Source organism: Dermacentor albipictus, chromosome 2 (genome assembly GCF_038994185.2).
Source record: "Dermacentor albipictus isolate Rhodes 1998 colony chromosome 2, USDA_Dalb.pri_finalv2, whole genome shotgun sequence".
Lineage (NCBI taxonomy): Eukaryota > Metazoa > Arthropoda > Arachnida > Ixodida > Ixodidae > Dermacentor > Dermacentor albipictus.
The window spans coordinates 58848504-58865636 of record NC_091822.1 but is presented as its reverse complement, the minus strand read 5'-3'; the positions used below and the strand labels follow the sequence as shown (position 1 = coordinate 58865636).

The 17133-nt window shown below is 46.3% G+C and overlaps 1 protein-coding gene across 1 annotated transcript; it reads right to left on the bottom strand.

Annotated features, from left to right (window-relative positions):
* Nucleotides 1–6: 6 nt before the first annotated feature.
* LOC139055420 (chondroadherin-like) lies at nucleotides 7–7850 on the bottom strand. The gene is made up of 3 exons (XM_070532879.1): nucleotides 7159–7850; nucleotides 6487–6641; nucleotides 7–544 (listed from the first exon to the last, which is right to left on the bottom strand). The coding sequence occupies exons 1-3, from the start codon at nucleotides 7836–7838 to the stop codon at nucleotides 408–410; spliced, it is 972 nt and encodes a 323-aa protein (XP_070388980.1). The 5' UTR covers nucleotides 7839–7850; the 3' UTR covers nucleotides 7–407.
* Nucleotides 7851–17133: the final 9283 nt, after the last annotated feature.

The following is a 17133-nucleotide window of genomic DNA, read 5'->3' as shown; positions in this document are numbered from 1 at the left end:
TTGCAAGATGCGACCTTGTTATTCCGAATGACAGCAGCATTCTGGTAAATTCTGTAACATACAATCGCAGCGGTTGCCATTGGTTCACCTTCTTTCCCGAGCACAGCTATACCTGTACTTTGCGTAGGCACCATATGCACGTACCTTAAACGCATCATTCATTCTTCTTGTTAAATTTGTTTGTTTTCTTGCACACAGCAGAGGAATGCACGAAGCGTATTCTTCTTTAGAAGAAAAGGAATAACAGCATCTGAGAAAGATGTGGTGGTTGATGCGCACGTAGCTCTAACGCTATGATTGCTATAAAACATAATAAACAAATAAAATAAATAGTAGGAAAAACTGGAAAGATCGCAAATGACACTAGTCACCACCCTTCTTTTTTATTAGCATCTTCTTCAGTGCCTTTAGCAACGCAGGTCTTCGACGCTGATCTCGTCGATTCGCTGGTATCTCAAGCCTTCTGGTGAAGCGCATGTCGCTGACGTTTGGTTCCTGGGAAACTCTCGAAGCGCACGAACCCGACAGTCGCATGTTATGGCACCTGCAGGAAAAGAAGAGTACGCATGCAGGCCATTCCGCATATAAATAATCTTGCCCATATGTGCCCTACGCTAATGAACGTAGTCTAATGTTTAACGAAAATTTGTGCGGCGTGAGGGCATAACAGGTGACCAAAATAAAACTAGACCTCTCCTAAGGTTGGAATAAATGAAGGTACTTCTGCGGGCGAGGGCAACAGAGGCCCAAGGGCCCAAGTAACTAGTCGTGTCTGAAAAAAAGAAGACGGCCCCCTACAAGCTAGCGATGGCTATTGCCTTTTAACCAGTGTATATATATATATATATATATATATATATATATATATATATATATATATATATATATATATATATATTTACATAAAGTTATATATATTTACATAAAGTTATATATATATATATATATATATATATATATATGTATGAACATTAAGTGGCCGCCATGCATGCCACTATTTACAAAGCCTCGCAGCACCCAGCGTTAGTCTTCACTGTACCTCACGCACCTACGACCGCGTGCGACGGCGGCTCTTTTGGCCTGGCTTGTATCGTCCTGTGCGCCAATACGTTGCTGCCTGGGAGTGCTATCAGCGGCGCAAACGTCCTGCTCTTCCACAGGCTGGCCTGCTTCAACCTGTCGACATTCCATTGCAGCCCTACTTTCTCGTGGGCCTTCATTTGCTCGGATCTTTCCCTACGTCCATCTCCGGCAACAAATAGATTGCCGTCGCTGCTGGCTATACGACCAGATATGTTATCACACGCCCCATGCCCAGTAGCTGCTCTACAGACGTTGCAGAATTTCTGCTCAATGACTTCATTCTTCGACATAGGCACCCGCACCAGCTTTTAAGGATCGTGGCCTTTGTTTCCTAGCAAAACAAAATTCTTCGTAGAAGCTCTACTGAACATTGCTTTACGACAGCCTACCATTCACAGACCAATGGTCTTACCGCGTCCCTCAACCGAACTTTCACGGATATGCTGTCTATGTGTGTCTCTATTGATAACCGCAATTGCGACGCCACCCTGCCCTACGTTACTTTTGCCTACAACTCATCGCGGCATGACACCACTAGCTATTCGCCGTTATTTCTCCTGCACAGCCGCAACCCTGCGTTGCCCTTCGCGACGCTCCCTCCTGCTGATACCTCGTACCCACCGCAGATGCTCAGTACGTCATCTCTCGAGCTATAGTAGCTCGCCAGGTCGCTTGCACTAGGCTATGTGCGTCGCAGGCGAACCAAAAAGAGTGCTATGATAAACGGCACCGAAAAGTTGAGTACCTTCCTAAATTTCTCGTACTACTCTGCACGCCGTCTCAATGCCAAGGCCTGTTCGAGAAGCTCCTCCATCGCTACACCGGACCCTAAAAAGTTATCCGCAAGCGCAACGACACTGACAACCTCATCACGTCGCTCCTACATCACCCGTCTTCTTCTTTTACGTCTACTACTGATGTTCTCCATGTGTTCCGGCTAAAACCCTACTTCACCAGCAGCGCTGACTGATTCTGGCAGGCGCCGTACAGGCGCTCTGTCCGCCAGGAGGGATGTTACGAGGCATCGAGCATGAGCATGCCGTTAAAGAGCCGCTTCGTTCCGCGAAGAGAAAGAACACGGGACATGCCACGTAAGATGCTGTCAGCCATTCTGCAATAGTAGCAGCCTGTAAATGTTGTAAAATACGGTTTCGTCTCTTCTTCGTGCACCCATGAATCGCCGTGACAATATTACACGACAGAGGGACACAGATCTGTGGGAGGGAAAAGACGGCATTATAATACGGACGCTGGTGACGCTGGGCTTGCGTTGCCTCCTCACTCGCCCTTATATTCCGTGCTGTTTTCAGTATATATTTTAACCAACTAACGCATGCCAACACCTTATTATCTTTTTTTGCAAGCGACCGCATTTTCCGTCATATGTATGTTGTCACACTCTTGCTTCGATAAATGCGTAAGTAAAGGCAATTTCAGCTGACCTTAACATCGGCTGTAAGGTGCGAGGAAAGTGCAATGGTCTGACGTAAACTTGGTCGACTCTTCATTCGCTACGTGTTGTAATCCAACCTCTTTTGACAACGTGTGACGGAATTATTTTGCCATAGGCAGAAATATTGCATGGTTGCCCCGAAGAAATCTGTAGTTTCCTGAATGTGACCCGTGACTTCACCAAAAAGAAGTGTGCTTTGGGCGGCGCCCTGTTGAACAGAGTGAGTTCTCGACGGGTTCACTTGCGTGAAAGCCTCTTGTGTTCGTATATACCATATGTCAAGTCTTTCTATCGGTTATCTGGCAGCAAACTAAAAAAAAAATAAGCATTGACTTTTGTCGTAGCATGAAATGTTTTTCCGATGCGCAATATTGTTTTCGCTAGTCGCTCTTTCAATAGTGCCTCGTGCGCATAGTGTGCAACCTATACATCATCATCGAAAGGACTGACAACTGTGGTAGTAGGTACACTTTCCTCGTTTGAGGATTAAGCGGGACAAACAAAGCACAATGCAGATATTATATGCGGCCAAGCGCATGTGAGCCCCACTGGCCGCTGTGTTCGCGTGGCATTGCCAGAACACGCGTTTAAATAAAAATGCGGACTGCCCATGAGTCCGCATTCTCGCGTTTGCGCGTGGAGACGGAAGTTTAAGGCCGAAGGCGAAATTTTCGTTATACACTGCCTTCTATATTCTAAAGCTCCATCTAGGAGCGTTTCTCCGCAACAATTTCCTCAAAGACGTTCATCATTGCAGGAAATATGAGAAAATGTACTGTCGCGTTGCCGTGCTGGGCCAGCAGGCAAGCTTTACTGCCAACTTTCACTCTCTCCTTCTACCTCCACTAGCATCATCCAACGACATTCATTCCTTGCGCTCTTCCATACTTGAGTCGAGGGAGTGCACCACGATTACCTGACGAGCCCCGCCTCCCAATTCTTTTTATGCGAAGCATATTACGAGGGCTCAACCCAGCTCCTCAGGCGCGGCGGTGTCGCCTTCAATACCACGTGACACCGTGACGTCACGACAGAGGAGAAACGGGGCTCCAACTCGCGCCGTCGCTCGCGGCGTCGCGGCGGTATATAAGCAGCTGCGCTTGCCTCTGCTAGACACTCACGAGGAGAGATGCCTCCTGGAAACAGAGCTGCTCGTAGGAATGAGAAGCGAAGGTTGCGGCGTGCTACAGAGACTGTTTCTAGGTAGCTTTGCTACGGCGCAGCGACTACGCGCCCCGCATCGGACGCGGTGAGCGTCGAGCAACGCAGCGTTCGGCGCAACAACGAAATGTGCGCCTGAGCAAGCGCCGCACGCCTGAGCAGACGCCGACGACACCGGCTTTTCTGCGACACGAGCTCCTTAACGCTGTTGCGTTAAAATAAAGGCTACTATGCTTCGCATCCTGGGCTTAACCTTAGCTAAGCCACAGCCCGTTTTTTAGCTTGCTGGGCGCACTTGCAGCGACGATTTAGCGCGTTCAGCATTAGGTGATTTACTGAAGTCACGTCTCAAAATCGGTGACGTCACTGGCCCTGAGTTTTACGTACAGATGTTCGAAATGTCCAGCAGAGAGCGGACAATCTAGGGGAACGCTGGAGGAAGGAGCACGGGCTTTCGGTTGAAATTTCAGAGGCTCTCACGCCGCGCAGTGGTTTGACGCCTTCTGGACGTGGTAGGCCAGCGCGCGAGCTACGGGGCGCGCTTGTCTGTTCACAATGTCCCAACTTGGTGAGAGGCCCTTTATCGAAAGCAAAGTTTTCTTTTCTAACAAAGCATAAGCAGTACGTCAAATTGTGAAAGCAGTGCGTATCGACGGCAATGATGACATGAGCCCTAGCTAGTTAGTGCTCTGCCCTGGTCGTTGATGATATATCGCAGATTCTTACAGATGGCGTTGCTTGGCTATCTTTACTTGTGTTTTTGTGTCAGAGAGCTGATGATTCCTTGCTCTGTATTTTCTTTTTCCGTCTATAGGTATCAATGTATAACTCATGAATGAATAATAAAACCCGAGTTTTTAGTTCAGCATGTCTTGCTATATAATTTCTCATTTCAGCCTGACCACTGCTTTATTCAGGACGCATCATGAGCGTTTGTGCTGTGCGCTCCCTACATGCTGCGTTGCAATGCCACGAAGGCAAATTCTGTCTTCTTTTCAGTCACAATTCTCAACGAAATCAGCTTGCCATGTTCTGCTGGGAACTGGGATCACTAGTAGCACGAGACGTGATTGAGATGGGGGAGTGTACTTATTTCACAGATGGAGCGTAATGGCTAGCGTACACCAGAAACGAAGTAAGAATACGTCCTTGGCAGGAAAGATGGAAGCAGATGGAACGCCTGGTCCCTGCCACACCAGGCGTTCGGGATTTCAGACGTGACGTCACGAAGGCCATGGACATAACACCTAACTTCGGAACACCAAGGAACCAGCAGCGCATAACTCGTTCACGCTATCGTCATAATCATAGAGGCTTGGCAACAGAACCTTGCGTCCGTCTGTTTTACGTCGTGGCTCCTAGCCCTGTGGTTTGCGGAAGTTAGGTGGTGTTATGTACACAACCTGTACATGTGATGTAGGTAGCTATACGACAGCACATGCGAGCGTGACTCAGTCCATTTTTGCCGATTAGTGACGGAATATCACTTTGTTGTACCGATTGAAAACCCAATGTTTCCTAAACGGTGAGTTTCCTTGACAATTTTTTTCATAGTAATTACCCGATATTCCAGAAGAATACTGTTATGAGGTCATGGTATTACTCAGAAAAGAAATAAAGATTGACATTTTGCGCGTAAGTAAATTTCCGCGAACGCCTTCAGCTAATCTAAGCAGGGAGGTGTTCCGTACGAGTCCACCTAGTAGGCATGTCCATTTCATCTGCTGCTGATGCTCTCATTGGCTGGGCTGGGCTGCACCTCCACAGCAGCAAGGCGCCGCAGTCAGTTGGGGGGGGGGGGGGGGAGGTTCCTGTAAGAGTCCACCTAGTGGACTGTTCATTTCGGCCGCCGTTGATTGGCTAGGGCCGCTCCTCTCCTCCTCTCTCGTACAGGCGCATGCAATCAGCAGCGGCCGAAATGGACAGTCCCCTAGGTCGACTCTTACAGAATACCTCCCCAGATACACTTACGACAGCTGCAGTAATTTTTTCGACGGCTGCTAATATTTCACTCTTGCATACGCATTTAGAGCAAGCACACTGATCTCGACCCGCCTCTCCATCTGTTGGCGGTCAGGGACAGTGCATTTGCGTCTGGTCCGCTGACGACAAAGCCATGACTAAAGATGAGTGGTGGCAAGCTTATGATCAGAAATATTTTTTTTTCGTTTACAGGCTGCCAAAGTTATCCGCTAGTGACTGTACCTCTGCATGTGGTTTTTCAATAACACCATAAATTTTAAATGGCGTCAGAACGGAAAGCACGAAACATTGGTGATCTTGCGCGCCTGTCCCTGTTGGGTAAAATTTCCTCTTTCTGTACACTGCATGTTCTTTGGGAAAGAAGGGAAAAAATAAATTTCAAATTTTTGTGAAATGTACTGTTTTGGTTTGTCACTTTTTTCTTAGTTTCACTAACCAATTTATTCAATGCCTTCTCCCTCATTTTACAGATAGATGTTGGGCCATTGTTCCCTCTTTTCAAGGGTAACTCTTACACCTCTCATCACTTGAGCTTTGGGAGAGCACAAAAATGAAATGCCGCGATCTGGTTGTAACAGGTCTTACACGTACTGATAACCATGCTACATAGAAATACGTAAGAATACACGAGATAGGCGTCCTTAGGAGTATTTTTTGCCAAAAGGTGTTTAATTGATGTTTCTTTAATTTCTGTACGAACAGCTCTTCGGTAGTAAGATCATAAGTTTTCGGCTTTTTTCTTAGTATTTTTTTTTCACGTATATACTTATAGTATAGGTTAACAATAAATAGTGCACGTGACTTACCGAGGATCAACGTTGGGCTGTTAGGATGCAGGCGAATAGCATCAAGCGTTTCCCCACTCCAGGTCGTGATAGGATTGGACTCTAGGTGAATGCTTTTTAAAGCAGGAAACTGCTGGGGATTGAACCCTTTAGGAATTTCAGTGAGTTCATTTTGGCTGCAAATAAAAATCAATAATGATCAGTTGGGCTGAAAAGAGTGAAATTTTCTCATCGAAGAACAATATACAACAATGCACGTTGAAAACCATCTGTCAGATAGGTACAATACTACGTAAGCTGAAATTGCGGAGGGCGTTGCAATCGCTGTAGATATATTTTCATTTTAGTTTAACACTGTGAACCAAAACGTGCAATTATTTTTTTGTACCCATTAGTACTCAGCTATGGAGGGGTGATAAATGAGGCGAAGATCGCACGAGACTTTGTTTATAAAGGAAGTTTACAATTCTTCTGACGAGTAACGTAGTACGATTTGTGTGTATCTGGGACTGTGCGGACATTCCGTGCACTTTGCGACTTGCGTTTGGAGTTGGGCATGGGTGCTGCCGAAAGCGGAACCACATTAATGCTTTCAACTCGTACGATACACTACTACAGTCGTGCGGTACTCAACATGGAGACGCTGAATTAGTGATGAGTGCGTTGCTCGTAGACCTGCGGACGCATGCTTACCTTAACACTATCGTGTGCAGAGATCGAGCTGGACTCGGCAAAAGAGACCACGAAAAATTGCTCAGTCTACTATCGGTGATGCGGAACTGCTCTAAGCTCGTCAATGCAGCAAGGGCGCCTTGTTCCAGGCTCGAGACTGTAGACTCCGTGACGAATATGTCGCGCAGACTGCGTGGCAGGTTGCTCCAGTCGTGGTCGATCGACAAAGCCTGCTTCTCAAAGTGCAGTGATGTAAGGGAGAGAACGTGCTGCAGCAGGCACCACGACTTCGGCAAGGTACTTCCTCTAGCAAACACCAGCTCAACCAGTGTGCCATTGAGTCTTTCGAACGCGTTTGGGTGCGACGCGTCGAAGTTGTCGATGTGGACGTTGTTCAGCGTTACATTGGAGGCGGATAAGCCGTCAAATGCGTCGACGGGTAGGCTCTCGAGGCGACTGTCGGATAGCGTGAAGGCGTGCTTGTTGGGCTCGGGGCGTGGAATTTTCGTGGCCAACTGGGAGATGCTTGTGAAACCTGCGCAAATGAAGGAAATACCTGCGTCCACTTCAAACTTTTGGCAAGACGGTTCCGAAAGGACGAACCGTACGCTGCAGCACTGCAGCAGGAAAAAAACCCAGTACGCGCGAAACATTTTCGGAGACGCTCTCCGACAGAATTCAGCGGACTGGGAAACACGCATCGAGATGCACTTATAAGGGTGCTTCAACGCGTTATCCTCCAGTCACGCCACCAGTGCTCACAAGAAATCAAAGAAAGGAAAGGGTTGTATAGGTCCGCTCTTATTCCGGCTTCTGCTATCGCGTGAAATGCAACACGCCTGTGGCGCTCAACACTACCGCCGGAGAGCCTGCAATCAGATTTCCGGCCCTTGAACCGTACTTATTGCCTCGATAGGACGTGTTCAGTGCCCCCTGCATGTGTCACAGACAAGGCGTTAGAAAGTGCAGCTATTTTCGTAAAATGCAGCCACTTTTAACGGCTCGCCTCTGCACAGTACATACGGCAGTATATAACGGAAGTACCATCTGTTCTTGTGCCATACAATAAAAAAAAACGCTAACAACCGAAAAAGTCTGAGGAAGTCTACATGTATGGCAAATAGATTTGTTGTTCATTAGTTTTTTTCTTATAACCAAGAAACTTGGCCATATCAATGTGAAGGAACAATTGTTGTACAGCAGAAAAATTGCAATTGTTGCCTTGTGCGAGTGATAGCAGCGGCTTGCGCAGGGGGGTGCTTTAGTGTTCGGATGGCGCGTATCCAAATCGCTGCTATGTGACGATCTGGTTGAAATCGGCAGCCAAAATAGAGCCAGCGTATGTTAAAATTAACGCAAGGTTTGAAAATGTTGTTAGAGTGAGAACTTCCGAATGCACCTGTCGTTTACTGTGACATTAATTTCAGGCCGATGCAGGTGTTGCAGGCAGGTAGTAAAATGGCTACTAGCGTCATACTTGTGCCACGACTAAATGGGCAGAAATGTCACTATGGCTAATCCGGTGTAAAGCAGGCGAGATAGTATGGTAATATCCGGTCTATGCGCCGATTTTGCACCGTTAGGAAGTCGGCAGCTGCTTACATTCTGCTTACGCGTTCTCACGAAATATTCACAACTTCGGTCCTTTGTACTAGTACTTCGGGTACACACCCAGTTGTCCATGTCTGCTGGGCTAGACAGCAGCCTATCTTTACCGAGTGGCCCAAGCTAACAGAGAATTTGTACGACTGTGTAATAGGTGTTAGATACATGCAGCAAGAAGGATAATGCTCTAAAACAATGCTAATCGCACTAAAATACCTCGTGGCTATAGCACAAGTCTACTCTTTGAATTGGATCCCTTGAAATGTTGAAAAGACTTGACAATAATTACCCTATGCAGAACATGGAATGCACCCTATGGCGTAAAGTTGCTGCGAATATGTGCAAGTGACAGATACGATATTCGCGTCATACTACAATGCAATGCCATCTGTTTGCTAAGATTTGTTCCAGATTCTATCGGCGTGCTGATCACAAGAGTACTGACAGTCCTGCTTCTGCATTGACTAAGTTTTTGTAAGCAAAATTTTCAATCTTGTCTTTCTAATCCAGAATCGATGTCCGTAGCGTCCCCAGATTGCAAAGCGCTGGCTCTATCGGCATCGTAACGATTGTCTAGCCGCTCTGCAGGACAGTCTTAACTGACTCCAGATGGTTGGAGCACTCTGATCCGTCTCCGTTGATTTATTTGTTTATGTGTTTATTTATTCACTTATTTATTTGTATTTATTTCTTATGTATGCCTACTCTCAAGGACGCGTCACAATGAAGAGTCGTTAAAAAGTAGATCATTATTTGATGCTTCTTTCAAAGCGGCAGAATCATCGGCCGCCGCGAAGGATTCGGGAGGGTGGTTCCAGTTCCTGCGTGTTTGTGGTAAACTGAAGCATGACAGAGGTAAATGCACAATGACGGAACTTTCCCTTTTAATTGGTAATTGTTTCATTACTGCGCATAGACTGGGGGAAGAAGTTCCTTTTTAAGGACCTGTGTTGTTGCAATAAATTATATGCAAGAGGTTTAAGGTAGGACTATTTGCAGCCTTATTGAAATGTCGGCTGATCGAAATAACACTCATTGGTGAAACATCTCTGCAATCAAAACAGTTGGAGTTGATGTAACGAGCACACTAGTTTTCAACAGGTTCAAGTACGTGTATTAGTGGGGTATTTGCGGGAGCCCAGATGTAGGAAGCATATTATAATTTTATTATAGAGTGAACTGTCCAAACATTTTGGCATGCAAATTGTAAGTATGCGATATGCATCATTCAGTGTATGCACATGCCGAGAGGTGTTGAGGAATACGCTTTCCAAGGTACTTGTACGAGGTGATGGAGGTTAATGGTAAGTTGTTGAGGATCTACGCAGGGTTATTATTAGGTGCATTATGATGGCGATATTCTCATCGAAATGTATATAAATTTAATACAATTACTTAAACATCTATTACATCAGTGCAAAATTATCTTTATGTAGGATCAAGAGGCATAAATATCACGTGAGTTTGTAATTACCTGATACAACATAGAAACATAGGAAAAACGTTTCATGGACGAGTTACTACCTGTTGGCAAATTAGTGAAAATCGGAAATAAAAAAGGGCCCAAAATATAAACTTCAGGCTCACTTGGAGTGACATGCAAATTGGTGGAGTTAGGGTCATTGTAGGTTATTAGTTAAGAAACATTGAATACATCCTGGAACATTTAGATTAATATTTATGATGCTGCTCATTTTTAGAAGGAGTAGGCTATGTGATACCGCATCAACTGCTTTAGCAAAATTGAGTAAGTTACAATCAATTATGAAATTTTGGTCGACAGTTTCAAACCGGGTATTTTTTTAACACGAGTAGCATGAGCATCTCGAGAACAGAACTTTCTAAAGCTATACAAGTGGCGAGAAGGAAAATAATATGAACTATATGCAAGAAAATATTCCACGTCGAAATACGCGATATGATGAAAACTTTTGCAGAGTACACTGGATAAAGACATTGGCCTTGAGTTAAGGGAAGAACAAGTATAGCCTGATGCCTGACTCGAAAGCACCTTTGCAAACTTTCAATCCCACCGAAGTTGCAACGTCTTCAACGGCTGTGCCAAAATGCTGCAAGTATTGCAGAGGAATAACCTTTGGTACTATTCATAAACTTTGAGATAACATCCACAGCACGATAGAGCTAGACAAGTAGAATTTTCAGCTAGACGACGCACCATAGCCCAGTCAACAAAGGGAAATCCGCTGGAAAAGACGGAGCCTGAGTGATTACTGAGTTATGAGAAAACATAGTGCGGGAAATACTAGAAGCAATACTATCATTTAGTTTGTTGCAGTATTGTCCATCACCAAAGGATAACCGTTGCTATCGAGTAAATAGATCATGCCAGAACGGCTGCCCCTGTACCACATTCAAACTTTGTCACGGCTTATCTTTGAAGCTAGCATAAGGAAGATGATTCTGCAATGAATCACGTCCCTATCATAAACCAAGTAACTGAGAAATTTGCGGACATCAGCCAACCTCCCTCTGGCTTTCATCGATGATGAAAAGGTATTTGATTCAGTAGAGATAGCAGCAGTCATTGCAGGCAATGTGTAATCAAAGGCTACAATAGGCATACGCGAACATCTTGGGAAATCTCAACAAAGATTCCACAGTTGCCTTGGTTCACCACAAGAAATTTAGAAAATTACTCATCATGAAAGGGGTTGCGAAAGGAGACAGAATCGCTGCAGCGCGATTCCCTGCATGCCTAAAGTATTCAAGCTATGAGATTGAGAAGGTTTAGGTTTGCAAGCTTTAGGAACCTACGTTTCGGAGATGGCATTGTCCGGTTGGGAAACACTGGGTGTGAACTGCAACAAATCATTGAGCACAATAATTGAGCAAGTGTGAGAGTAGGGTTGAAGAGTAATATGCCAAACAAAAACGTAATGCTCAATATACTGGCTAGGAAACTTAAATTCATGATCGCCAGTCAACATCTAGAGTGTGTGCAGGAGTATGTTTGCCTAAGCCAATTACACAAAGGGTACCCTGATCATGAGAAGGAAATTTACAGAAGAAAGAAAAATGGGTTGAAGTGCACACGGCAGAGATTAGAAAATCTTGGCTGGGAGCTCAACACGGCTATTGAGAAGAAAAGTGCGCAATAATTGCATTCTACCAGTGCTAACATTTGGGACAGAAACTTAGAGGTTAACAAAAAGTTGGAGAACAAGTTAGAGTGAGCAAAATTGATGGAACGTAATATGTTAGGCGTAACCTTAACAGAATGGAAGAGAGCGAGGAGAGAGGAAGTGAAAATAAACGAAGAAATCAACGCTTTAGCTTCGCCTTTAAGAGGGGAACGTGATGTCATTCAGATATCCGTGGCTGCTTATCACACCTCCCGGCAACTGCAGCTTATGTAGCCGTAACGCTCTCCTCAAGCACTAGCGGCCAACGCTATGCACGAACTCGAGCTTTCTGGTAGAAACGCGGCAAGTCGCGTGAGCCGATCCCAGAAGTTGTGCCCAGCCGCGCCCAAAAAAGTCATCATTTTGAAGTTTCTGTTATTGCTTCGCGCTTTTAATATACATGTCTGAGAAGATTTTACACAAAAGGCATGCGCTTTCGGTGCTTTTTTTTCATGACATGTGTCTGTGGGCTTTAAGAAAATTCCGAAGAATAACGTTGTCAAGAATGTAAGTCAAGGTAGGAGCAACTTCAGCGATAAAATGGTGGGGCATTATAACCCGCATATACCGCATTTCATATGGGAAGACGTGGTATATACAAGTACCCATATATATACGGAAAGTTTAGCTTACGGATAATTCCGCCGGCGCTGGCACCGACCCTGCATTTTCTGCAACACAGTACTCTTAATGTTTTCCCAATAATATCCATTGAAGTGGCTAAAGAAAGTTACCATTTTCATTACTTTCTCCACGGCATGAAGTGAGATTAGGCGAAGGGTGAAATTACCATTTATTTCTTGCTGCTGCGAAGAAGAGCAAAAGCAAAAAAAAAAATAATGGAGGACGCTTCAGTTTTGCCTTTAAGAGCAGAACACGATATCATTCAAAGATCCCTGCTTGTTTTTCACGTTTCCGGGTAAATGTACCTTATGTAACCACAATGTTTACTGGGACGCGGTGGCGGCGAACCCAGTGCATGAAGGCGAGCTGTGTGGTAGAATCGCGGCCTCTTGCGAGGGCCGCAGAAACAAGCGGCATCTGAGAGGTTTTGCAAGGAACCGAGCGTGCCGCTCTATGAATGACGGAGTTTCTGCATATCAGAATAATGACATTCAAATTACAATTCGATGCTCTCATGTTTGTAGGTTGTATTTAAATTGTACTTTACAATTTTTCTGACACATCTTTTTTGCTAGAAAAGCAGTTATTTCAGAAAGGCGTCTGCCATTCAGGAGGGCCTGCGTGGTTGCGTATGCGTGGTTCGGAATGATATTTCACTCCGGCAACGGCCGACGCCGACGCCGCATTTTCTGTAGCAGTAGACCCTTCATGCTATTTCGTTGAAACGGAGCTGGGTAGGCCATGTATTGCGGAGAGCAGATAACGGATGGGCTGTTAGTGTTACAAAATATATTCCAAGAGAAGCGCAGTGCATTCGAGGACGGCAGAAAATGAGGTGGGGTTATGAAATTCGGAAAATACAAAATTTGCGGGCACTAGTTGGAATTATACGTAAGAACGGAATAAATAGCTTGGAAGGGCAACGTCCAGGCAGTGGACACAAAAAAAATAGGTTATTGATCAGGGTGACGACGACGATGACCATGATGATCTTCGAATAGGGTTGGCAAAGTATAACGGTGAAACATGTCTTTTGCCAGCGCGATGGCAGGTTTATACTTAAGGTCAACACTTTTATAGGTAGAGAAGCCCTCACATGTCAGCCCCGATATTGCGAGGCGAAATGGCCTCTAGAGAGAGAGAGAGCGTAAACCTTTATTTTCAAATCAACAAGGTTTGAGTCCGGGGTCATTTTAGTGGGTCTGGGCACCCGCCGCGGACGCGGTTCCGAGACCTTGTCTCGAAGCGGCTTCCTCGGCTCGCTGGACGGCCCAGAGATGTGCTGTCAGGTTAGAGCTGAGCAGTGCGGTCATCCAGCGTTACCGGAGGCTGGCGGTGGAAGAGACGGAGGGGTCAGCACTGCCCGAGTGTTTGTTGAGTCCCGACACTCCCATAACCTAGGATTTAGTGCGGCAACCTGGCCACACGATGTCCATCTGTTTGTAGGGTACATGTCTGGATACATGGCGTGCATGAGTCTGGGGTTTCTCTAAGAGTATGTTTGTAATTATCTGAAGTGTACTGCTTGCGTCCTGTCTAACCCAGCGTGAGGGAATGGGTATATGCGTCTTTGTAATTGGTAGTGTGCCGTGATGTCGTGAAAACTGGTCATACGATCCTCCTATGCCCAGACGTTTGCAGTACCCCGCGGGGGCTCTTCCTCCGGTGCTGCTCGGTGAGTCAGGCCTCCAGCAACGCCATCAGCCGCTTCGTTGGGGCTGCTCATTCCAGTGTGTGCCGGGATCCATAGCTAATGCCTTCGGTTATCAGCTCTGCCTCTCCCTGGTGTGTGGGATGTCGCTGGAGTATCTGATACGCCTCTTGCGAGATGCGCCCATTTGCAAAATTGCGAATTGCCGTTTGCGAGTCGCAGATCACGTATGTACATTTGGTTTGTGTGAGGGCCAGTGCTATGGCCGCTTCCGCTGCCGCTTCGGCATGTGCCATGTTAACGTTGACGCTCGTGAGGTGGTTGCCTCGGTGGTTAGTATCTGCCGCCACGAAACTCTTCCTGTCTCGATAGCGGGCTGCGTCGGTGAAGATCGCCTCCTTGTCGTTAGAGTAATTTTTATTCATGTGTTTTGCCCTGGCTTTACGCCTCCCCGTATGCTGTTGGGATGCATGTTGCGAGGCAATGGGGGTACGTAGAGTTGCTCGCGTATGCGTCTTGGAATTTCTACTTTGTTTTTCTATTTCTCTACGTTTTAGTTAATTATCGCTTTAGACGAGCAATAAGCCACAAAGTTTTAGAGACTGAAATAATACGTTTTTGGATAATGTAATAATCTTTAACAAAGAGACCAATTGTCTCGAACATTGTGATCATAGAACCTTGCCATAACATCACTTTTAAGTATTTTAATTTTGTTATTAGCGAAAATGGTATTCTTGTAATCTGTAATATATTTAGCATATCTTTTGCGACAAACTGAAGGTTTATCGAGGCTCTGCATGAAACATTGATTGCTTTAAATAGGGAAATATTTGATCGGTGAAAGGCTATCTGGAGCGGTTGTAAGCGGCAGGTATATCACATTAGCAGAATGAGCTGAAGAGACAGTAGGCTGAAGGACAAGTTGCTGAAGGATTCAATCCATATACAGGTCGATAAATATAAACATTTCGTGGAATTTTATTCGGGAGTATGTGGGCGAGCACTCTAGATGGTAGTGAGAAAATTAATGTAACAAAATAAAACCAAATAAGAGCCTCGGAGCGTAAAAGGAACTAATTTTCTCGTTTCGCGGCTTAGTTCAGAGCAATATTGAATTCTTGTATCCACTGGTGGTGTGAAACCCAGATAAAAATCCTTGTCATGATATTATTATGATATCATCGAGCGATGCTCAAGGGACGAGCCTCTGCGAGAACGACGACGAAGTGGGTCTGTGCCCTTGGCGTAAGCGTGTGTCGGCCTGGCGATCTGGCTCCAGTGTAAATAACCTGTATATAGCCTCTTTATTCTGTGTCTTTTCACACGTAACATTCTGGTGGAGGTGCGGGGTACGAGTATCAGCGGCAAAGGGTTCATGGCAGGTGGCATACGAAACAGAAGGTCCAAAGGAGCGGGAATGAGCGGTGGTGTATGTCCGAGGAGGTGGTGGCCATCGGTTGCGGCAGTGACGAGCGACGTGGCCGATGCGACAGCAGTGGAAGCAGATCGGCCTGTCATCAGGAGTACGTCAGTCGGACGGGTTGCGGCGAGATGTGCCAGAAAAGGTCTGCCGGGGACGAGGAGGCCTGCTATAGAACTGTGGAGCCGTGGGTGGAGACGATGAACACACGGAGTTGAGTCCCATGTTCTCCAATTCCTGTCTGACGACGGCCTCATTCAGCGCAACAGTGGTTGCTGGTGGATCGGGAGGCGTTGCGGAGAAAGCTGGCAAACAGGAGGCCTCGAGCTCCCGGCGAACAATACGAGTTACGTCGTCACAGAGGGTGGTCTGACTCGGTCGACCCTCACATGTCGACGTAGCTGCAGTGTTGGGTAGCCGCGTGATGTGATGTGTGATACGGTGGCTCTTAGCTTGTTCAAGGCGACGGCATTCTTTGATGATGGCGTCGATAGTCGAGACGTGGCCGAAAACAAGCAAATTGAAAGCATCGTCGGCGATGCCTTTTAGCACATGGTATTCAAATACGTTTCAGACGACCACCGTGACTGGGACCAGGTTCTACCTTACATTATATTTGCGTATAAGTCTTCCCGTCTCGAAACTGCTGGCTTTTCGCCTTTTTTACCTCTTGTATGGCCGTGAACTGACGCAACCACTGGACACTGTGCTTCCGTCCACCACAGCTCCAACTAGCGCTTATGCCCGTGACGCTATCGCTCATGCTGACCATGCTTGCCAACTTGCGCGCACTCGTCTACAAGACTCTCAAGGCAAACAAAAGGAACGCTTCGACCTCCGTCGCCGTGATGTCCATTTTGTGCCCGGCACCCTCGTGTTGCTTTGGTCACCATCGCGTAAAGTCGGCCTTTGTGAAAAACTGCTTTCCTGCTGCACAGGCCCATGTCGCGTGCTTCCCCAAGTAACCGATGTCACCTACGAAATCCCTCTAGCCACGCCCACTACGTCCTCTGCCTTGACAACCAGTGACATTGTCCACATCGCCCGACTCAAACCCTACAGCTCTCCACGCACCTTGGATGTTTAACAGCACCGTGATGGCGCTTTTGCCGCCGGGGGGTAGTATTACGATATCATCGAGCGATGCTCAAGGGACGAGCCGCCGCGAGAACGACGACGAGTGGGTCTGTGCCCTTGGCGCGAGCGAGTGTCAGCCTGGCGATCTAGCTCCAGTGTAAATAGCCTGTATATCGCCTCTTTAATCTGTGTCTTTCCATACGTAACAATATATAGGTATGTATTCAGTAATGAACTCTAAAAGACACTCGATCACAATGACTCTAGAAATTATAGAAACCAGGACAGAAAAGGAAATACCCCACCTCCTGAGAGGCTATGACTTTGGAGGAGGTGGGCACACGCTTTACTGTGTCAGAATATAGTTTCAATGCAGCTTATCAAATGCAAGGGAATTCCAATGTCTCCTATCCTGTTATTAAAGCGAGCCTCGGTGGACCTCCACTCAGGAGCCACTTCACTGCACAGGCAGC